Below are 23,055 nucleotides of genomic sequence, written 5' to 3' on the forward strand. Positions count from 1 at the left end.
GATTCCTCGCATTCTCTCAGGACTGTTTCAGCTGCCGTTTCTCTTCAACAAATACACAAAACAAGCTCTTACATTCGCTCCATAGACACTCTGTTTAGTCCAGGTTTCCCCAAATCCCCATAACAGGGACCTCCGTGGCTCGGCTGGTGCAGAAACAGCGTTTAGATGCAGCCTGAATTCATGTTCTCTCTCTGCTTCTGACATCTGAGAGCAAAAAACACGGCTCAAGTGCAGGAAATGAAAATGAAATGTTGCATTAATCAACAAGAGACCAAAACTCTGATCAACCATATAAATATTTAATGTATTACGTGGTGCAATAAATACAACAATTAGTTTAGAAAAGCATCAGTCACAGGAAAAAAACAGAAGTTAAAGTAGTTTTGTGCAAATGCAATTCGGTTTTTGCTCACTTTCCGTGAACACCCTCAGAATGTGGAAGTCAGTTTGGCACTTTTGAAGTTACCTTTTTTCCCCCTTTTGCTTCTCATCACAATAGAGACCATAAGAAATTTTTTTTTACTTTTTACTCTGGACAGCCTGCAGATGGGGGAGAAGAAATGAGCCCTTTGCTTTTTCCACAGATCTAATTCTGCCATCATGACATCAAACGCCTGACAACTTGAACTGCAACTCTTCCTTGATGTGAATTACAACAGCCTTTTTTTTTCAGACGTGGTTGCGCAGCCAGTCGGTTTGTGTCTACAGACAGAAGATATTAACCACAATTTCACCTCCATCTTCTTTGATAAGATGTGAGTTTGATAGGGCAACTGTGTAATCTCAGGTAACGGAAGTAATAAATACACCTGAGCGGATTCTTCTGGAGGACTGCGGGGGTGAAGCGGCTGCGATTCCCTTTTTAACCTTGACTGGACGGAACAACCCAAACAATTAGCATCAACAGTCCCCTGAGGCCTGAGGAATATTTGGTCAGTTAAAAATCCATTTCTCGAGCTTGCCTTTTTCCCCCCAAATGAGCAAAAAAAATACCATAAAAATATCCAAGAAGTGCATACATTCCACATCGATGGCCCCTTTTTGAAACATCAGAGCCAAACTTTACAACCAGAATAGAACAAAAAAAACTTGCATCACAGTTCCCTTTCTTTTACGTAAAAACCAATTGACACCAAACTTTGTTTTTGTCCTATAACTTCAGCTACAGAATGGCTAGCATCCACGTACAGGATGAAGACACCAGAGTGCTCAGTCTGCCAGAGAGCTTTGTAGCCGTCATGCTGGGAAGCCTGTGGAGGGCTCCATGGGGGTCCCATGTGCAATAAGTAGGAACCACCCAACTTTAGTCACAAACTCAATCCTTCCATATCAACTTCGAGGTTCTATATCCTGACTAGGGCTGGGCAGAAACCAGAAAAACAGAAGATTAACATTTCGACAAAAAAATTGTCTTTCCTTCCTTAAAAGAAATCAACTGAACCAGCTCTCGTGCAAAGTAAACCACTGAGAAATGTACCATTAAATAAATTTTAAGCTCCAGAACTGGTCTTGCGATGCCACCCAGCTCCTTTTCCGCCATCTTTTTTGGTTAGTTTGTAAGAATACCTGAATTATCCTGAGCCCGCCAGTGGCATTCCCGTGTGACCTCGCCTACTTTACCCTCTGGCTCTAGTAAAAACACATTGCTTTAAAAAAAAGACTCCATGGATTCCTTTCACCAACACTGTTGAAGGACGGATCCTCGCCTGACAACACCTCCTCCTCGTTCCCCCCCAGACAGGGAGAAGGATGGAGCTCTGAACGCAGCTTTAATCTCTGCTTTTCTTAGCTGTAGCCAAGGCACTGCTGTATCAGAGAAACCTGACGTCTGATCAGATTCTCAGTTTTTTTATTTCCTTTTTCTACAAAAAAAAATTGCATCTGCTTTTTGCTGTTTGAAGCTTGTGCGAAAAGGTAACTATTTTTTTGTTTGCATCTAGAATGTTCAATTCACAGTCTTACAAAAATATCTTGAGGTAATTCAAATTTTTTAGCAGATATGTTAAAATAAATGTGATTATTTTCTCTTTATTTTTCTGTACCAGTTTGGTGAAAGGCTCTTTTTGTCAGAATATACGTGGTATCATATTCACAAGACATCTCGACACATGCAGGATAGTGTAGACATACTTGTAGTAGAAGCTGTGTATATGCATTTGTATATCTGTTAGTGTTGATTTCATTTAAATATCACAAACATCTTACGTAACCCTCAGCTCTTCAAGGACGAGTTTTTGATCTTTTGGCCAATTAGGATTTCTGTGTTTCTGTGCTCTTTGACATGCAGCAGGTTTCAAAGTTGTGGCACCTTCAGCCTCACAACTATTTTCACTGTCAATCAAGGTAACTCTCTGCAGTATTACGTAACAACAGAATGACGGCAACTGTTGCTCCAAACAGACGGCTTAGAGGCTGCATCTCTGAAACGCTAAAAGCAGGATCCAGCTTACACAAGAGGTTATCGTTTTGTCATCGCGGGATTTAAGTTGTATATTATCCCGCTCCATTAAAAACAAGCACCGTAATCTGTTTGCGTTTTGTTACATCAGTCTTTTTTGTGCGAGCAGAGGCATTTAATTTTGCACCAAACCCTCGACTTATGTGAGCTACAAGCACCTAAAGCAGGAATCCGGCCGACCACAGAACACAAGCTGCCAGAGACAGAGAATTTGGAAGCTTGTTTTTTTTGTCTGCATTGTCCTTAAAGAGCTATCCGAGGATACTGTAAGGAGAGTATATATAAAAAAACAACGAGAAACAATTGCACTTCTTTGATAGAGTAAAAGAGAAGAGCTGCGAGAACCCCTCTTTTGCTGGCTATCTGGAACATGCCAGGGTAATACATGTTAGAGGCGTTGCTATGTTATGTGCTATTTTATACTACGTATGATTGGTAGGAAGGACAGCAGCACATCTAGCATAAGACGGTATGGCTTGTTCAGATCAAAGTGGACTCTAGTGAGAGGACGGATGGGGCCAGCAGTGTCAGGCTTAAGATTATTTAAATCTGCATGGACAGAGAGGTTATCTGAGGAGAGAGGGACTTGCTAATCGTGTAATCGCGTCGCTGGAATTTACAAAACGATTGATGCTTTCAATTTTGCTCGACAGACATGCCGAGAATGACGCCACTAGTGTCGACAAGTATCTTTTCAGATGTTACATCAGTGAGTGCTCGTCTCACTGGCGAGCCCCTCCTTGCTGGAAAAATAGTTATTTTCCTTCCTCTCTTATCTGACGGTGCTAAAAATCTCAGAGTACTCACTGCCGAGTACATGCAACTTTTTGGTACGGTCAATGCAATATATCATACAAATATAGCTGCAGTATGCGCACACTGCTATGTGCATTTAAATGTTCCTTTATCGGTATTGTTTTACTTAAGACAAATTCCTGGCCCAAACACTGTCTCGTCTGCTTGGTACATTGCTAACCCCATAATGAATGAAAGCCACCAAACCTCCAACATACTAGAGCAGGGCTCCTACACATTTTTCTAAGTTATTTTTCACTTTTAAATGTCACAATTTCTAACAACAGCACAGGTTTTCTGGAGAAATCACTGACTGCTTATATCGAATACATTTTCCTACAGAATTTCCAAACCTGTGTAGGAACCCTGATAAGAGGAAGACATGCATAGAACATTAGTGTGACAAATGATGGCAGAGCAAACAGTATTCTAACTAGCCGTTTATAAAGGACACCGAGTCTGATTCTCTGCAACATCACACCACTGATACAAAGCCTTATACCTTTTACTAGTGGCTCTACTCATGTTTACCCAAAACTAACTAAAGAATAAACTGATTGGTTCATTTATTATTTTGCCCCTCTCCTACCCAAATGAAATGACACATAGGAATAAATATTTGGGAATGTTCACACTTGGAAACAAATGCAATAAAAATGGTGCAATGAGTGTTCCACACCTGGCTGCAGTGAGGTTTAGCTTAACTGTCTGTGCATATATTTTTTCTCACTGTTAACTAGCAGCATTGTAATAAACAGAATACAGTGATTGAAGGGAAAGTTTCTGGTGACCTCAGTGGTGTTTTATGGCACCTCAGCTGTTTTACAACACTTTTGCTGCAAGGGACTGAAGTGTATATTATTGCACTTTCATTTAGATTCACACCAGGAGTCCTAAAATAAAGCACTGGGACGGCGTATAGCTATGTGATTAATGGCATCATTCATCAGTTGTCCGCGGCCAACAGCCTGTTCGGTGTTTACAGCTCGATGGCCAAGCGCTCCCTCTGCTGCAGCGTGGCTCGCAGACAAGCTAACAGGTGGGCCACGGATTGGGTGACAACAGAGGAGGAGCAATTCTTGAGAAACCCCACCAGGGAGCCCACTAGAATCACACGGCTATCCATGCCTGCCCAGAAATAGAGGCATTAATTTGCCAACTGTGATAAACAGAAACGCACAAGCTGCAGGAGTGTACGGTCGGAAATTCCCCTCAATTGTGAAAGTCTCATAGCTCGCGGTCTCAGAGTAATCACGTTGGTTTAAACGCAGATTCTCATGTTGTGTTCCACTTTCATCTGCAGTTGTGAGCAAATCTCATCTATTTGACAAACACGACTTAATGGGAATTAACACAAGTGACCGCATCGATTTGCCTCTTTTGATTTGACATCGATGACACGTGACTCATCAAAGCGCCGAGTGTACAGTTAGTGTTGTGGTAAGAAGTGAGATGGGCAGCCACGCCATGACATAACCGTTCAAAAGCTCACCTGCCACCAAACTGTGAAACAAAGTGACACGGGAAATAGCTTCATGGAATGGACTTCTAGCAGCTGAAGATGCATGTGGTGTGAACACACATTGACCATTCGAGTGGAGTGTTCGGTACATAACCCCTGTGCCCTCCCTGCCCCTCCCTCAGTGGTTCCCCTTACGAATAAAATAAGACAGATGGAGCGAACATACAGGGACTCCATCACGGATCAAACAGGTCAGGCTGCCCATGCAACTCCAGCTGACGGTTGAAATGCTCGATCTGCTTGTTGGCCTCGGAGACGTACTCTTTGATGAACTCGTCCATGTCTGCAGGAACGGTGATGTAAGGAAACAGCAACACAATCACTACAACCAACAGTAAATACTGATTTGTGATCATTTGTCAGTGTTGTTCTGGGTCAAAAAGTCCGGCTTGTATCTACACTACTGTTCAAAAGTATGGGGTCGCTGAGAAATGTCCTTATTTTTCAAAGAAAAACAGTTTTTTCAATGAAGATAACATTAAATTAATCATAAATCCAGTGTAGACATTGTTAATGTGGTAAATGACTATTCTAGCTGGAAACAGCTGATTTTTAATGGAATATCTCCATAGAGGTACAGAGGAACATTTCCAGCAACCATCACTCCTGCGTTCTAATAGTACATTGTGTTAGCTAATGGTGTTGAAAGACTAATTGATGATTAGAAAACCCTTGTGCAGTTATGTTAGCACATGGATAAAAGTGGGAGTTTTCATGGAAAACATGAAATTGCCTTGGAGACCCCAGACTTTTGAGCAGTAGTGTGTATTTGTCAATCAGATTAACTCATGAGCTTAGCCAACTTACATCAGTTAAGGCTTTGGTGTAACATTTGGTTTGAAGGGTACCTGGTTTTGTTTAAGCATTTAAAATATGACAAAGAAAAATGTAATATCTTTTTCCAAGCCGGTTTGACAGAAAATGTGTAATTGGAGTTTGAATATCCAAAGTAACCACTTTGAAAAGGACACTGGGATGGAAGCTTCTTTTCTCTCCAAAGATGTCGACATATTGATACCCGTTGTAGAAGTAGCCTGGTGGTAGCGGGTCCAAGTGTCTGGTCGCCTAAAAGGAAGCATATATATCAAGATCATTGATCAAAAAGGCCAACATCAATTTAATTCCTGAACACAGCCAAAGCTCTCCTAAAGGCAAATTAAAATCTACAAAAATGCAGACCAAAAAAAACAGCAAATGACCAACAGGCCTTGAATCTAAAATTATAGATTTAGATTTTCTTGACAATAAAGCCAACAGCCACAAACGTCACAGAATATACATGCATATGTTTCTGGGAGCTAACCAATATGTTGCATTTCATTCCACAGATTTGCCTTTCTTTAAATAATATTTTGAAACCAACTTGTATTACATCTGTGTTTACAACAGCCCATTTTCTGTCTTTTGCTGTTATGTACCTTTGCACAGACTAAAACTCTAATTATAAATAGAAACACATTGATGTATGCTGCGAACAAGCATAAACACTTGAAAAATGGTAAAATGACAGTGAGTACATGAGGTCCTTTAGGCTCTAAAGAACATATAAGTGTACGCTTGAAGTGCTTCTACCTCTTTGCATGTATTTTTGCTTGTTTAGAACCTTTCTGAGGTCATTAATATTAAATACACTAATTATAATTATTATTTATTATATTATGCAATTATTATGATGTGCAGTTTTGAGCATGTTAGGGAGATAAAAGATACTTACATGTATGCTCTTGATTTCTTGTGGTGTAAGAGTATTTTTAGTTCTCTTAGCTTTCTTTGTCTGCCTCTGTAAACATCAAAGAGAAACAAGGGGATTGTGGTTTTACAACACTTAGTACCTGACTGATGCTGCGTGATAACAGATCTATATGTGAGTCTGCTGCCATCACTAAAACATGTCTACCTGCTTGGCGCACAGTCGCAGCCAATCCTTCAGTCCATCCTCAGTGAGGCCGACACCGTCAAAGACGAGAAAACAGGATGTGTTGTTCTCTTTGGGGCCCGGGGTCGGAGGGTCGGCGCTCTGGTCCGGGACGACGCTCAGACTCCCGCTCGCCGCGTTGTAGCTCACCTCCATCAGCCGGTCTGAGTCTGGAGTTTCACAGACGACGGAGCTCAGATTCGTCTCGCGTGAAGTTCGCACCTTGTGTAACACCTGCTACAGCGGCTTCATGTGTTACCAGCATGCTGTCGGTGGGGTGTTAATGTTTTAACATCCATACAGGCCTTCTGCTCCCAACACGGCTCACAGAACTCACGTGTAGTGCCAGACAAGGTAAATCATGTCAAATATGTCCTGATTCGATGATGGCTAAATACGAGAAAAGCGAAATCAAGCAGAGTAACTAAAGTGATGTAAATGATAACTACCCTACACACAGTGACTGAGATACACACTACAGGAAGTCTCAGGATCATACAACCACCACACTCATTTCATACTGAATCCTCCCAACGCTCTGCAAATATCTACACACTCTCTGAACTCCTCACAGCCACCTGAGCTCTCTCTCTCTCTCTCTCTCTCCTCATGCAACGACTCTCCACAGGTCTTCAAATACAAAAAAATAAAAAAAGAAAGAGTGAGAAAACTATGTGGAGGAAAACCAACCAGTGGACTATGAACTGAATTCTAAACACCGGACACCAGAGCAACAACCGAGCAGTATTCCTACCGTCTGGGGCTTCTGGCCTGCCTTGAGAGCAATCTTTTCTCTCAGAATTCCCAAAACTGGGAAAAGCAGGTCAAATATTTACCGAGGGAAAAAGTCACAATTGTTAAGCAATGCTCATCATATGGAAGCTGTCTGGAATTCAAAATCTGATTTGAAAACTTCAAAAGTTAGCAATAATGTGAGGTATTTTATGAGACAAAAATAAAAATAAAAGTATGTAATTCCTACCAGAGAATCTGACTTTTCCCCAAATATTGTACACATTTCCTTGAAAGGGGCTTGGTCTCAGTGATGACTTGATCACTGCAGAGAAAAAATGAGAGCTTTAGCAGTGAGTATTGTCGAACAGATCATACGATTTAACAGTTAGAATGCAAATGAACAATTTCCTGAACAGCAAAATTGGTGGCAAACTATTGTAAATGCATCCTTTGGGAATACAGATTATTTCACAGTGACGGCTGATAATTACTTTGAGACCTCAGCTGTCTCCATATTTGGAGGGAAAGACAGCTTATGTAATCATAGCCAAATCCTGCCAGCTCATATCTGGAGCTTCTGTCACGTGTAAGAGTCAAAAAAAAAAAAAAAAGGAGGGGGGGGGGGGTGCTTTCTTTCCATCTCACCTTTACAGCGGGTGACAAATAGAGGCCTCTCCAGGGGCCGGCTGAAAGCCACGCGCTGCTGGGTGAGGACCACAGTCCCGGAACCACAGAAGAAACGGCCTTTGCACCTGGAACACAGAACATGTGCGCATTACACAAATAGTGAGAAAGTTAAGTCGAGAACAAGCCAAATGTTTGGGCTACATTTTGTCTTTGGCTGGAAACTTGTTTACTCTACCAGCTGCTCACAGGAAAGAGGCCAGTGGATGTGATTTGCTGGTAAAACTGTGGGAGTGGATGACAAATCTGTAAATACCCGACATCAGCAGGTGAGAAAGTCTCCTGTCGGGGTCTGAGCGCTGAGGACGAGTAAAAAGCATCTCAAGCGCACTTTGCACAAATTAATGCTTGAAGATGAGTGAATTAAAGAGCCAGACTGTGGCCAGATAGCCGGTGAATGATCTGAGGGGGGGGGATTAAGCAGAGGTTCATATTAGGCTGACCACTGAGGCATGAAGGCTGAGTGGACCAGGTCCAAAGGGAAAGAGACCCCCTCTGTGTACATGGCAACTGCATGGCCAACAGCTTGTTACTGTGCTGCCAGGAGGCGACTGGTGATAGAACACGAGATGCCCTGAGGGGCTTTACAGCAATCAGCAGACGATACCCCCACCACTGCGGCTGAGTGGCAATTAAACTGCGGGGAGGCAGTGCTGAGGAAAGCCGAAGTAGGAATCAATCTGTCGTTCGGCGGCCAAAAGGTTGATACGGGAGGACATGCGGGTGTCTTACCATCCAGGGTAGAGGACATAACGTGCTCTCAGCATCGGCGGCTCACTGAAGCTGCTCTCAGACAATATCAGCATCACGTCTTCATTCCTGATCAAGAAAAAGTGCAATAAATACTCAACATTTGACAATTTTAGAATAGTCGACTGTGCTAGGAAGTGTATAAACATTAGAAAATTTGAGCTGAAATAATCAAGTGAAACTCATAAATGCAAACTTTAATGGGTATACTGAGTGTAGAGTGCATTCTTGTGCTCACTGAGAAGTGCTCCGACCAAACAGATTCAGACAGACTCCAAAAAGTAGAATAAAATGTAGCCCGGAGTGAATATTTTAGACACAGATAAAAGCGGCTAAATGACTGTTTGCGGCATTGATCGTGATTCTGCGGGCGCCTACCTGGTGACAGCTCCTCTCTCTGCCAGTATGAAGGCAGCGGTGGGGTTGGCAGAGCGTACCAACTGCTGAACATGCTGCATGAGAGGGTGCTTCTCCTCTGCTGTCAGCCCAGTGAACACCACTGTACTCACAATACCTGACATACAGCGAGGCACACACACACACACACACACACACACACACACACACACACACACACACACACACACACACACACACACACACACACACACACACACACACACACACACACACACACACACACACACACACACACACACACACACACACACACACACACACACACACCACACACACACACACACACACACACACACACACAGAGGATGTGGACTCCTGGAGAAAATGGATCACTGTCCTGAAAATACAAAAACCTGCATGTGTCTCGCCACTGCTGCAACGCCGTAGTTTGATTTAGTGGCGTTGCTGCTGCGTCCTACCTGGAAGCTGCACTGACATTTTGAGTCGCTCAAAAGATTGGAACGATAGAAAGGGTAGAATAAGTTATTCTGAGACAGATTAAACTGCTGTGATTGCCTCTTGCTCATCCCCATCTCAGCTCCACTCAGCCAGACTTCCTTTCTGCAGCACAAATAGGGATTTGTCTGGATCCCGTAACAAAGACGGCAATGTGTCACTTCAGAATACACAATGAGATGTGTACTGTGTACTCTCGCACATGCAGTAAAGTTTGTGGCAATGTGGTGCTGAAGCTATAGTGGGCTGGCTCTTCAGGTTACTATATTACATTATATATTAAATAAAGCTGCAGCTAGTGGTAATTTCTCCTATTGATCAATCTTTGTCAGTTACTTTCTTGATTATTTGATTTGTTTGGTTTATAGATCTTCAAGAAATGGTGTCACCCAAAGCCCAAGGTGATGCATTCAAATGTTTCATTCAGCTTACTATCATATAGGAGCAAAAAGACCAGAAAATACCAGAAAACTGGAGAATTTTCTGTTGTTTTCTTAAAAAAACAAAACAAAAAAACACTCAAATCAATAAATTATTCTTTTACAATAGCTGATGATGAATTTAATATCTGACAAATAACAGATTGTTAAATTATTGCTGCAGAACTACTACTAAACGTGATCTAATCTGTAGAAAACAAAAAATGTTGTGGTGCTCCTACAATATTTTCATAATCATTACTGAGTGAAAAATAAAATCTCTGAACATCTCCGAACTAATATACTTGGAATGTTCAATATTTCAAGATGTGCTAAAACTTTCTATCTTCTGTGGAACACTGTGACCTCTGTATTTGTGCAATATGTTGATACAACATTCCAGTTCTGCATTTTTTCACAGAGAAGCATAATATTAGTGGTGGGTGCAACACATTTCACACGTCAAAAAAGCAGCAACCCTTTAAAACAGCAATTCAATGAATGGCATCGATAAATGCTTTACAACAAAACTTAATGAAGCAATAAGAAGATGTGACAACATTTTTAAAGATCACTACTTTTCTGAAAGATGCATATATATCATTGAATATCACTATGGTTATGTTCAATGTTTCAGGAGAGAAGCGTATTATGTATTTTAGACGTATTTTGTTGTTGGGAAGGTAGAACAATCCAACAGATGGGACTAACCTTGGCTGCACTGCTCCAACAGCTTAGGAAAAGCAAACCTGAAGACAGACAAAACAAAAAAGAACAGAATTCAATATAAAATACACCTGACTGACAAAAACCAATCTGATATGGTCACTGCCATGTTGCAGATCAAGTTGAGAAGCTTACACACCAAGTGACACATGTAAGAGCTGTGTTTTGATGTATTCAGTTAGCAGCCCTCTTTATTTAACCCATGTCTTATATCAGCACTAATAAGAACTCTATTTATGACTGATGGGCACATGCCAAAGTTGTGCAGCAATAAACAGGCTAATTCCACGTTATGGCCCTCGGCTAGCAGGCTGGTTATCCATCACGAGGCATTTTTCATTGCATGACATCATGACTCTGACTGGCAACTGACCAATGTAAAAGCTTTCGATAATCCAATTTATTTAATTTATTCTAATAATTTATCCTGAGTTTTCAAATCAATCAGCGTTACACACCACTTTCTGAATAACCATTCTGAGCCAAGTCTCCCTCCAAACACCACAGAACCTCCCCTGCAGCTCTTAGGGGCTGGGCAGGCGATCAGCAATTTGAAAGGCATTTATCTTTCCTGTCCTGATGTAATGAACTGTCTACATCCATCACAAAGAATAGATCATGACTGACTGATGAGCTTCAGTGAAGAGGGTGGGCTGGTCGCACATGTGGATCTGGGGGATTAAAGGGCTATGCTGAAGGGGGTGACAGGCAGGTCAGGCCTAAGCTGGGCTAACCACACCCAATTAGCACCATAGTAGGGGTCCACAGACCTCCACATGGTCTATGGCAACAGACAGTGACAGGGGGCTTCAAGATACCTCAGATGGAAAAGTCAGTGCAAACAGCATTGCTAACTAAACCTCTTATTACACATTTTTCCACGGCTGCTTGTCGGAGTTTAGCTGGAGGGTCGGCAGAACGTCTTCATAGCACAAGATCTGAAACACCTTTAAGATTCATTATTAAAGCTGAGCTTGTTAGAAAATCACCGTGTCTAAAGGGCTTTTCATTATTAGTATTATGCTTTTAATATTTATGTAACTCTTCAACATTTATGAATGTTACTCTGCAGAATCAAATTATAATAGTTCAACTGCTTACCGGGGCATTTATTATAATACCTACTGGCTTTTTAATTAAATTTCTGTGGAAGACAGACAATGGCAGTAGTTCTCCAAGCATGCAGTAAAGACTCCACCCTCTGGACTGACTTCATCTGTATGGAAGTATCACTGGGCAGCCCGGCTTGGCTGTGCACTGGAAAACAGCCTATTAACCGGAGTGGTATGTCATATTGTGCGGAGCAGCTCAGTCAATCTACGACAGTGAGAAGCTCTGTAAGCTACATATAAAGCCTGTAACAAAAGGAGAGCGAGATTAAATGTAGAGCTGATCCTCTCTGTAAAAGGGACACAGCCTTGAGTTTTAATAGCTAAAAGTGTCATGTAACCTTGTCCTGGAAACCTCCAGTGCTTCAACAATTTTTCATCATCCAGCCCTCGTCTGATATCATCTGGTCCGTCCATATGTTACGTGAGAACATAGCTGAGTGAAACCTTCAGTGCTAGTTTGTTTAAGCTTACTTAACCTTTTTAACTTGGCACAAAAGGGCAAAATATTTTCTAAAACATGGCTAACACTGGTTGCTTGTTACCTTTCTTGAAAACTGCTACTTGTGCTAGAAACATTTTTTGGTCAAAATATGAGTTTTTTTGGAATACACTCTCCATAGCAACAAGTAACTGAACAGCGTACTATGCAGCAGGAGTGGCTTGAGAAGGTTTTGTTTTTGTGAAACTAGCTTAGCGAATCCACTATAATGCAATGATGTAATCTACAAACTCATGATGAGTAGATGGATTAAACAGGAGATGGCTGATGTCAGAGAATGAATTATTATGGTACTATTCATTATTTAATGGAAGCTCATTTCATTAGACACCTTACCTGTGCTCCATGCAGGAGGCGAGGGGGTTCACACAGGCAGTGACAGCACCGATGGTGAAACAAGCCTGAACAACTGGGTCAGGATGGAAGAGCACGGCCTGGATGATATCCAGAACATCTGTGTACCTGTAAGCAGGAAATGTAAACAACAGCAAACAGTAAATTAGTTCAGTCTTTTTCTAATTTATTTAAATATTGTTATTGTTAAGACAGAAAACGCCAGCAAAATGTAAATGTTCAGAAAGGACGGATTCTAAGGTCTATTTTATTTGTAAAGAATCAATCCTGAATGATAAATGTCAGTTATTTTCACATTATATATTGGATACTTGGGATGAAAAGCTTCCATTTAGCTCAGTTCTGCTTGACTGGATCAGTTCTTTAGCTCTGTCGGTTTCCTTACCCAGGAGAGAGCACCAACAGACGGGGTTTGCCTCTTGTGCCTCTCTGGCTCTCCAGGAAACTGGATAAATACTGCTGGAGGTGAGAGGCTGAGAATCTGTCGGGATCAGGCTCATACACCACCCACCTGTGAGGGTAATGATGAAGAAATGTGCATTATTTCTGTTCAAATTGCAGTTTTTCTATGTATTTTGATTATATATTTGTGATACCTTCCACATTCTTTGTTCAGGTTGACTAGGAAGCTGCTGAGTCTTTTCTTATAGCTTCCTGGCAGTCCAGTTATGATGGTGATGACAACCTTTCAAGTCATAAAAAAAATATAACCTGATGTTCTTTGCATCAGCTTTGCCATAATTGCACTAAGGTGCTACTGGGGGAAGCAGCCAGAAAAATGCTTAACCGTGTCTAAAATTTAAAAAAATACAGATTTGCTGCACCTTAAGTCAGTATACTCACCTTGTCTACCTGGCCAGCGGCTGGGTTTCTCAGCTCTGCAGAGGGGAAGAGCACCCCCAGGTGGTCGTACAGAATGGGCTCCTGACCAATGCTGCTGAGAGCGAAATGCTGAAGAAACCTGGGAAAGCCCAGAATACGGCAATCAGTGAAGAGAAACGGGGTCACACCTAGATAAAGATAGCCCACAGAGACTGATCGTTTATCTGCTAAGTGGAGAAACAGTGTGTTCACAGCAATGACTTTAATTGCAATTAATTGCATTTGAGCAATTTCACAGTAGCAATCCCTGTAAAAAAACAAAAAAAAACAAAAACCATTTTTATCTCTGGCACTTAAAAATGAGACTGGCAATGCAAAATAGTGCCAGAGAGACGGACTATGTTGGGTGCAAATGATTAAAGCGACTGGAGGTGTAATTATTCCAGGTGACAAATTTGGGTCAGACCAGGGAAAACCAAAACTCTGCCTCAAAGTGCTGTGTTATTGTGTTTTAGCAACACCGACGGGGATTTAAGAAATGTGAACGCTGCTCATTTTGGCTCGAATAATGAAGCTACATTATCTTATACGCTTTCTATCAGCAGAAAACAGCTCCCGAGTGTAGAGGGTCAGCGCTGATGAAAACAGTGTATCAAGAAACACAGGCTTAAATGCTATTTCGGGAATACAGACTCATGATTAAGCAATACCTAGCATCAGGTTTTATTGCTTGTTTGCTTCAACCCTGATGCACTCGAGCCGCCTCTGGGGTTGGCACACAGTTGAATTATATCAGTGACAGAGAGAAAGAGCCTAAATAAGCTGTTGTCCATCACCGAAACCCTCCACAGGGTTCAGTCAGTCGACAGAGGGGCATGTTCGGTGCCAGATCGCTGTCGTAGCGCTGCTCAATAGATAGACTGAGGAGGTCTTTTGTGCCTCAGGCCATACAGCTATTCCACTACTTACAGAGATAGTGGAGGGAAAACCTGCACCTGCACTTTGTCATTAGGTGGTTGGTCGATCTGTCAGTTACTGGCTGGTAGATTTATGCTCAACTTGCATTTGGATATCTGTTTATCCCCATTTGCATTTTTTAATCATCTTGCTTTTGCAGTGTCATCTTTGTTATTCACCTTCAAGCTAGAACTACCTATAGCAGACCATCTATCAATTTGTGTGTACTCACATTTCCTGCTCTGGCAGCTGCGAGTATGAAGTCTTTAAACTGCCTCTGCGTTTGGCCACTGGTGGCTCCTGACTGTCGTGTAGTTTCTGCAGTCTTTTGTGCCTGAAAAAAAAAGATTTAAAGACCATAATTATCTACTCTGGGAAAAATATTCAATTATGCTTCATGATAGCTAAAACTGGTAAAGCAAAAGATGCTTCCTTACATGTTTTTCTGGTTCCAGGTCAAGTGCTCTTCGTCCAACAGTTGCAGATTGAGTCGAGATTCAGAGTTTTTCCACACTGACAACTCCTACAACAAAGAAAATATTTTATTTTTTTATTTTTAAAAAAAATGTTTGTACAAGTAACGCTTTGTCTTTATTGACCAAAACATAATGAAGATGTGGGCTAAAACATACTTCTGTCTACAGTAACAAGCAATGAGTTAAACATAGACTTGTATTTTAAAAAATGTGGGCATTTTGCTGAATTTTGAGGTGAAAAAAGCAAATACATCCCACACAGCAAACAGACTTTAAAAATTAAACTGTCTTTAAATGTTAATACACCGATTTTTTTTTGAGGATTAAATCTACAGTATTGAAATAAAATAGTATTTTTTGACGTGCAGTAGTTAGTAACCTCCTTTAGCAGAAAGCACTTAGGCACTTATAAATGCTTTAGCACTTGGCACTGGTTCATGCAACATAATCCAATAAAAATAGATAGATCAAGCTCATAAATTATCATCAGATGACAGATAATGATCATTCTTGAACTGCCTTACAAGTCCTAAAATAATCAATTGACAGCTTTTGAATTAATGAAGTTCTGAGACTTTACAAGCAGGGATGCTTGAACACTTGCACATTCCACAATTAGTTGATAAAATAGAAAGATATCACTCTATTTTTAGCACGTGTGTGTGTTGCAGGGGTCGTATTTACTTATTTTCACTTTAAAAATCAAGTAAACTTTTGCATACAAATGTAAACTGGCACACGTGGAGCTTTACCCTCAAACTGTCAGATGTCATTAGTTAGGGGTCTCACCTTGGAATAGAAAGCCTTGTGGCTCTTGGAACTGGGCTGAAGAGCAAAGACCAGACACTGATCCGAGCTGTGGAGAGGGAATGGGAGATGTGGGAGAAGGCTGGACTCGTACTCGACAAAGAGAGACGCCACAGCACTGGAGTCCTGGTAACAAGGGGACACATCAATCACACACAAGTAGGTGGCAGGAATTCAGAATAATACAAAGCAGCATGTTTTAGCATATTTTCACATGGAAATCAATGAAAAATGAACCAATAGAACAATATATGTGTCCCCTACCACACAATACAACTGAAGGTATCAAACAAAAATAGTTTTTCTTCCAGTCACATAATAAATATAACATACCGGATTATAGAACTTGATGCTGCTGATGTGGTCCTTGGACAGAGTAATGCTCCCATATTGAGAATGGACAAACAGGAGCCCATCAGAGAAGAAAATGATCTTTCCTAGAGATAAAAACAGAATCAATAATTTCAGCCTTTGATGAAAGAAACAACAATTTATGCTGGAGAAACTGTGGCAAAATTGGAGATCACACTTGCATATTTTGGGAGGGGATTCAGGCGGAAATAAGATCCATTTTAAGTGTTGATTTGGCACTTGAGCCATTGCTCTATATAATTGGTTCTATTCCAGAGGAAGTGATGGATTTTAAAAAAGGCGTATCTCTTACATATGATAACTGATAAATGTGTCTTGGCTCAGCCCACTACCTCCCAGTCCCAAAACTCCATTTGAAGTTAGGTTCCTTTATGAATGTAAGGGCTCCTGTTATGGTTTACTTTAATTTAATTTGATTTTACATATTTGACAGGCTGGGGGAGATGTTTTTGTTTGAATTGCAAGTGGAGATGTAATAGTATTTGTGACTGGATTGTGTGTTTTTACATGTTTCATAGCCCCTTGCTGCCCTTTAATTTAATTTGTCTTTAAACTTAACGTGAAATTCTCCTCTTCATGTGGTTTTAGATGATGTCATGAGTTAGTTGTGTTGCCGAATTATATATTTGTTTTTGTTCAACAAGGTTCCAAAATTAATTTTAGCTTTTGCAGCACATGAGACTTTTACCTTCTTCAGGTGTGGAGAGCTGGCTGCTGGAAAACACATAGGCGGCATCTGCTGCAGTCAGAACATTTCCCAAACAAGTGCCATCCTCTTTCTGTTTAAGACAAATATTATAGGTTTTTAGGTTCCAGAAAAAAAACATACAGAGAACATTTTATGTGCTTTGACTATATGAAGATTACCTTAGTGAGATTTTGGGCTTGTTCTGACTGCTTGACATCAGATTCCATCTAGAAACCACAGTGAAAGAAATGCCATTGTTTATTTCTTACATTAAGCATGAGTGTGTGTAACAACATGGAATACTGGTTCTGTTTTCCACATTGATGCAACTGATTTTCCAGCAGCACACATACCAGCCAGCAGGCGTAGCGAGGCACAGTAGTAGTGAGGATGGTGTAGCAGCTGTCTGAGGACACAGTGCCATCTACAGGAGAGGAAACCATATTTGTGTGACATGGAGCATAAGCAGCAGAGCCAAAGAATGACCAACACAGAAGATATGATCCTCGGTACAGGAAATAGGCTATTTTTAGATGAGTGCTCTGTTGTTTCAATCTGGCTTTTGGCTATTTCTGTTAACGGTGGCCTGTGGATCTGTACTGCTTGTTCTGTAAGCCAAAATTCCTTTATGGATTAAGTCAGCAGTCAGCTCTAATTAGTCTGAATTTAATGAATATTCTACCTCTTTGTTGAATGTTGATGCTGGACTCCAAGAAGGATTCAGAGAAGACCACAGAGCCCAGATTTCCTCTGTCCCACTGCAGGTCTGGGATGTCATGAACGATCAGGGAGGCCTTAAGGAAAGTAGAGTTAGTACAAATTTGGAATACTGTGTACGCACTGTGTTCCTTTAGTAAAGCAAATCATAATATGCTTCTTTAACTTACTGTTTTTACTACATAGCGGCTGTCTCCATCAGTCAGAGGAATGATTCTGAAAATAAGGAAAGAGACTATTTAGACCTAAAAATGCACTTTTGTTCACAAAGTTTTCAAGAAAGCACGAGTTTAGGATGTATTTTTCAAATAATACAATGACACATACATGCAAATCACCAGTAAGGGCTGGAAATACTCACATTCCTTGCTTATTTACTGCTTGAATGCTGAATTCACATTTGGACCTGTGGAGAGTAAATGCAGAATCAAACAATAAATTTACTTTCAAGCTATGATGAAGGTCGAATACGGTGAAAAATGCTGAAAAAGTAAACCAATCTGTACCTGAGAGCGCTGCGGTATTGACTTAAATTCAATGAGTCCAACGCCATCAGAAAAGTGTTCTCAGCTACATCCTTAGCCTGCAAAAATATCTCTTAATGAGCAAACTAGACATGCTGCAGTGCACGCTGTAAAATAAGTGTTATACTTGGTGTTTTGTTGTGTCTCACCTTGGTAGCGCTGGTGGTGCAGGAGTAGCATTTGATTCCTGACAGCACTGCTTGAACTGCAGCTGAATAAATCTGTGATAGAAGTCTGGCAAGAAAAAAAACAAAAAAAAAACTTGCTTTCAGACATTCTGAAACATTTAACACCCAATAGCTCAAAAGGAAAAAATATGACGAGATGAAAAATTAAATCACTTACAAAACTTCTGTTTCCTTTTGCTCTGTGTTTTGATTCCCTGTGGGAGAAATACGCCGCAGATAAACAAAACATAATATATGCTAAGAATACAACCATGACCAATCTAACCCTGTCTGCACCCTGTATATACAATAACAACACAAACAAACATTTCTCACTGATGTTTCTGACTGAAGGTTAGCTATTGCTGCTTTCTCCTGTGGGTGAAATACCTCCAAAATACTAAATAAATAAACATGCAATTGATCAATATTCCATAAGTCACATGGTAAACCTCACCAAGATAAGGAGTGTGGGTTGTCCCGAAGAAATAGGTTCGAGAGCAGGCAAGAGGTCCTTTGGGAGCCACACACTGCAGAATCTAGCAGGGTAAAGAGTGTTTTGTTTAAACGATACCAACAACTGCATGTTTCCACTTGACAAATGAAACAGAGAAAGGTGGAGCAAAATTACAGATATCTCTTATTTACAGGACAAGTAGGACCAGAAATTACAAGTGCCACAATATGTTCAAGAAGATTTAACAAAGTGCTACCCTGCAAATCACAGGCCCCTGGTTGTACCGAATTACTTCACTAGATGGTGCTGCTGCCACTTTTTCATCTATTTTAACTTGAGGAATGTGATTTTCAGAAAAAGCTGCCATTGCCGTTTGACATACTGAGGAGTTTTGATAGCGGCAGGTGCTCAGCCAATAACAGCGGTTACATAGTAATGTAAGTGGTTCATCATTCTATGTCAGACTTTTCTCTGCACCACCACCACCAGTGTTCCATACAGTTAATCTCCTTCACTGAGCTGCTGTTTCTCACCATATGTCTGGCTGTAGAAGCCTGAGGCCCCGTGTTGCGGACCTGATGACTCTCTGAAGGAAAGTTGAATGAATAGCTCTCCAGGTCCTTTAGGGAGGAATGTTTCCCAAACAGCACCAAGGGCTGCTGACTTTTACTGAAATAAAGAAACGTTTGATTAAGTAACAGTGTTTTTTCACTCAACTACAACTGCACAGATGAACACAACTTCAGTATTTAGACACTGTTGGGTCATAAATACCTTTTATCTGTGATGCTGCTTGAGATCAGCCCATGAGAGTAATAAGTACGAAACGCCTATGGATTGAAGAGAATACAGTTTATGCTCACACAAGTACAGTGTAGGATGACACACTGAACTGTTATTTGAAAACACGCATTCGTTGTGAACTCTAAAATAATAATCTGAATATAGCTCAATCTTCTCTCAGTCACTACACCTGTGTTCTTGCTATTTCACCTTTGTTTGCATTTCCCGTTTACAGAAGTGTAAATGAACTACGATCTCTACAGAGAGCCTTTTAAATACAGTTTATCATACTTTACTACTCATAAATGAAATATGGAAGGGAGGAGACAGCATGATGCAAACTCATACGGAACAGTCCCTGTAAAGCTTTGCAGTTTTTGCACATCAAAAATGAATCCAACGAAAAACATGTTTGAAACTTATTTTATTTTTTCTACGATTACTTCACAAAGACATGACTGTCTCTATGCTTAGGTTGTTGCATCAAAATTTGATTTTTTTTGTTTTACAACAATTAAAACTGATTAATTATCCCATTTGTGTGTTTTGAACTTGTGGTTGGGCTGTACCGTTACCACCTCAGGGAGCAGTCCACAGAAAGCCAGCCTACAGGCCACAGCTATTTGAGGATTTTTAACATTACATACACACACTCTCTTGCATCAGTTGCAGGGGTTGGGGGGATTCACACTCACATATTAAAAGCTACTTTTTTATGTTATCTGATGAACACAACAGTAATTTGGCCTAGGCCTCCAGTCTATGAGGAATGTTCACATGTATTCATGAATCAGGGGAAAAAGTAGATAAGGAAATGTTTCTGACTAATTTTCCATTTGTTTTATTTTGATGGTAAAACTGGAAACTGGAAAGCTGACACGGGCCAACACACAATCCACAATAATCCCTAATAAATACACTTGTCTCATACTGTGCTGTACATCTGGTTTTAAGTTACAAAGTTTAGGGTGTACTTTAATCTACACAGCAAGAAATGTGCAACCCATCTGTAATGGTGCTTGATTTTGGTGATATTTTGCCTTTGCAGACAACAAAACAGCCCCATTTACAATTAGGGTCAGCTGGTCATTCAGTACTGTTAATCTTTTTTTTGTGTAAAGAATCAATGCGCTAAAATATCTTACTTTATAAGAGAAATCTTTGAGACAAACATTACCCTATCAAAAACTGCTAACTATATGAATAAGGGGCAATAAATTACTGTCCAAAAGATTGTTTTATTTTTGCCGGATTATGTTCCTGTAAACATACCTCTCCTGCCTGAGCTTCAGAAAGCTCCAAGATGGACAGATGACTCTCCAGGTCCATGCTGGAGAAGAAGCCACTCCACTGCTTCTCAAAGCTCACCAGGTCCTGAAATACAACAAACAGCACAGAGGTTAGAATCCCCATCATGTTAAGTGGTCATACCTCACACACCTTAAATGATTTTTAATCAGTCAGAAATATTACAATTACTAATGGATGACTAACACTTTATATTAAAATCACATAATTACACGTGAGCTCAGCAAAAACATATTTTTAGATAATTTTATGGACAAGGAGAACAAACTTTACAACTTCCTTTGTTCAATTCATGTAAATTAAAAAGACAATGATGATACTTAATAAATGCAGTGGATTTATGAAGATTTTAAAAGAATTTCCAGATGTCACACAAGTAGGTTTTGTGGTTAAAAGCCTGTCAAAGGTTGAACAACTGATGAAAAGTTAAACTCAGCAGTACTTCTGTGAGTAGATTATCCAGGGACACTGGATCGAGTCTGTTGTAAACCTGCCACAGCTTCTCACTCATGTCCATGAGCTGCAAAGGCAGGAAGACACAAAACAAAATGAAACAAGAAATGTAGCACCACAAGAACATCATACAGATGTTTTGTTGCCGTTGGTTGACTGTACCTCATATTTCATGGTAAAAAAGCTTCCTCCTCCGATACCTTCCAGGGCAAACGCTTGAATTAGGGGCCACTTTTCCACCATAAACATATCAAACCTCTGGATGTGTCCTAAAATAAACAGCAGGGAAAGTATAAGTCACTGTGTTGTTGGTGTAATTAAAGAGAAACAGTAGGTAAAATGAATGAAACTACATAATATGATGCAGTATTTTGTCTTAAACACAGGTGTAATAAATGAATGCGGAGATGAAAATGTGATCATTTGTACCTTGGGAGCTGTAAGGAACGCCGATACGATAGCAATCCTGCACCATCGAAACAAAACTGGAGATCTTGAATTCCTCTGCAGCCTCTTCATCTTCATACTGTACATGGAGGTGGGGAAAATTACACAGGTACACAAAACATAGAAAGGGATTGAATCTCAAGGGTACAATCATGATTACAAGCACTGCTGCAAAGTGACTAATTTACAATGTACAGCAATGACACACATTTGCCAGTCACTACGACTACATGAGACAGCAGGTGTGAGGAGATGTAGCCACCTGTGCACAAATTGTAGGTTCGCTGCAAACAGCCAGAACGTGCTTTGATGAAAATAAATGTGCTGTGATTACTGTGCAGCCTGTGTATGTACAAAACTGCAGCCAGGTGATATGTCAACACGCCTAAACACTCTTGGTATGGTTCATATGTCGAGCTTAAGCATACAGAAACTGTGAAAAACAGGAATGACAGGTTTTGTAGGGGAGGAAAAGGGTTTTTTAACCTCTGCCTTTGTCATGCAGTAGAGATGCAGGTTCCTCCAGTGAGACACATAAGGCAACAGGTAACTGAAGTTCAGCGGGTTGCAGTAGAGATGAACGCACTCGGCTTTAATCAGCAGGATCACATCTGGCAAGAAGACACGCGATGCGTTAGAGGAGTTAACAGCTACAGCGAGCACGAAGAAATTATTCAAAATGTAGAGATAAACACTCACCATCCAGCATTTCTTCAGGAAATTCCTCAATGACATGTTCCAGATTCACCGGATTTCGTTCATACAGTCCATAGAACAAGTATTTGGCCAGCTCAGTGCATCCTTCATTATATCTGCTGTCAATTCCTAAAACACAAGAAAAAGGCCATAATGTTTGTTAGCTTTGGTCATAAAGACGGTTCAAATTACTGTCTGTTCTTTAAAATAGTTTACCATGACTCTTCAGGCAACATGAAGAACTCTTTCTGAATCCCAAAGCATGAACTACCACATATTTTGTACATCACACACTTACTATTTTATTTCAGGGTTATTCCAGCTCAAATCATCAGAGACCTTGTGCTCCATCACATGCTTCATCACATATTTTGCAAGTTGAAATTTGAGACTATGCTTGAATGACTATTTTTTTTTTACCATGCCATTGCTTCAGAATCTGAAACATTGGTATAAATTATTCTGTGTGTTTTGTTTTGTATTACTGTGACATGCAACTACATATGGTTTAGAAAATATCACCAGTTGACTTACGT

The 23,055-nt window shown here is 40.5% G+C and overlaps 1 protein-coding gene and 1 long non-coding RNA gene across 5 annotated transcripts in view; one reads left to right on the forward strand and one right to left on the reverse strand.

Moving 5' to 3' along the window:
• Nucleotides 1-23,055, reverse strand: part of dnaaf9 (dynein axonemal assembly factor 9) — a 39,437-nt gene that overhangs the window by 14,584 nt on the left and 1,798 nt on the right. For 2 of the 4 annotated variants that reach the window (XR_008600039.1, XR_008600040.1), the window contains exons 3-38: nucleotides 22,523-22,648; nucleotides 22,310-22,434; nucleotides 21,806-21,902; nucleotides 21,539-21,645; nucleotides 21,366-21,443; nucleotides 20,888-20,989; nucleotides 19,607-19,662; nucleotides 19,366-19,501; nucleotides 18,833-18,914; nucleotides 18,554-18,590; nucleotides 18,358-18,442; nucleotides 18,191-18,267; nucleotides 18,046-18,090; nucleotides 17,855-17,900; nucleotides 17,650-17,761; nucleotides 17,321-17,391; nucleotides 17,147-17,194; nucleotides 16,968-17,058; nucleotides 16,241-16,344; nucleotides 15,890-16,033; nucleotides 15,062-15,147; nucleotides 14,857-14,958; nucleotides 13,689-13,806; nucleotides 13,442-13,530; nucleotides 13,231-13,356; nucleotides 12,828-12,953; nucleotides 10,866-10,903; nucleotides 9,238-9,373; nucleotides 8,842-8,928; nucleotides 8,071-8,177; nucleotides 7,673-7,747; nucleotides 6,673-6,860; nucleotides 6,490-6,555; nucleotides 5,747-5,840; nucleotides 4,942-5,058; nucleotides 73-204 (exon numbers count right to left, since the gene is read on the reverse strand). Coding sequence is in view for 2 of the 4 variants with exons in the window: in XM_055006082.1 (XP_054862057.1) it covers nucleotides 4,952-5,058; nucleotides 5,747-5,840; nucleotides 6,490-6,555; nucleotides 6,673-6,860; nucleotides 7,673-7,747; nucleotides 8,071-8,177; nucleotides 8,842-8,928; nucleotides 9,238-9,373; nucleotides 10,866-10,903; nucleotides 12,828-12,953; nucleotides 13,231-13,356; nucleotides 13,442-13,530; nucleotides 13,689-13,806; nucleotides 14,857-14,958; nucleotides 15,062-15,147; nucleotides 15,890-16,033; nucleotides 16,241-16,344; nucleotides 16,968-17,058; nucleotides 17,147-17,194; nucleotides 17,321-17,391; nucleotides 17,650-17,761; nucleotides 17,855-17,900; nucleotides 18,046-18,090; nucleotides 18,191-18,267; nucleotides 18,358-18,442; nucleotides 18,554-18,590; nucleotides 18,833-18,914; nucleotides 19,366-19,501; nucleotides 19,607-19,662; nucleotides 20,888-20,989; nucleotides 21,366-21,443; nucleotides 21,539-21,645; nucleotides 21,806-21,902; nucleotides 22,310-22,434; nucleotides 22,523-22,648 (3,314 nt within the window). In the remaining 2 variants the exon portion in view is untranslated. Of the gene's footprint in view, nucleotides 1-71; nucleotides 205-278; nucleotides 5,059-5,746; nucleotides 5,841-6,489; nucleotides 6,556-6,672; nucleotides 6,861-7,672; nucleotides 7,748-8,070; nucleotides 8,178-8,841; nucleotides 8,929-9,237; nucleotides 9,374-10,865; nucleotides 10,904-12,827; nucleotides 12,954-13,230; nucleotides 13,357-13,441; nucleotides 13,531-13,688; nucleotides 13,807-14,856; nucleotides 14,959-15,061; nucleotides 15,148-15,889; nucleotides 16,034-16,240; nucleotides 16,345-16,967; nucleotides 17,059-17,146; nucleotides 17,195-17,320; nucleotides 17,392-17,649; nucleotides 17,762-17,854; nucleotides 17,901-18,045; nucleotides 18,091-18,190; nucleotides 18,268-18,357; nucleotides 18,443-18,553; nucleotides 18,591-18,832; nucleotides 18,915-19,365; nucleotides 19,502-19,606; nucleotides 19,663-20,887; nucleotides 20,990-21,365; nucleotides 21,444-21,538; nucleotides 21,646-21,805; nucleotides 21,903-22,309; nucleotides 22,435-22,522; nucleotides 22,649-23,055 lie in introns of those variants that run through there. The other 2 variants (XM_055006082.1, XM_023287685.3) reach the window with 2 other exon arrangements.
• Nucleotides 4,936-15,467, forward strand: LOC129347784 (uncharacterized). The gene is made up of 3 exons (XR_008600041.1): nucleotides 4,936-5,074; nucleotides 12,843-12,955; nucleotides 13,235-15,467. It is a non-coding gene; the product is annotated as an uncharacterized LOC129347784 (long non-coding RNA).

Source organism: Amphiprion ocellaris, chromosome 20 (genome assembly GCF_022539595.1).
Source record: "Amphiprion ocellaris isolate individual 3 ecotype Okinawa chromosome 20, ASM2253959v1, whole genome shotgun sequence".
Taxonomy (NCBI): Eukaryota; Metazoa; Chordata; class Actinopteri; family Pomacentridae; genus Amphiprion; species Amphiprion ocellaris.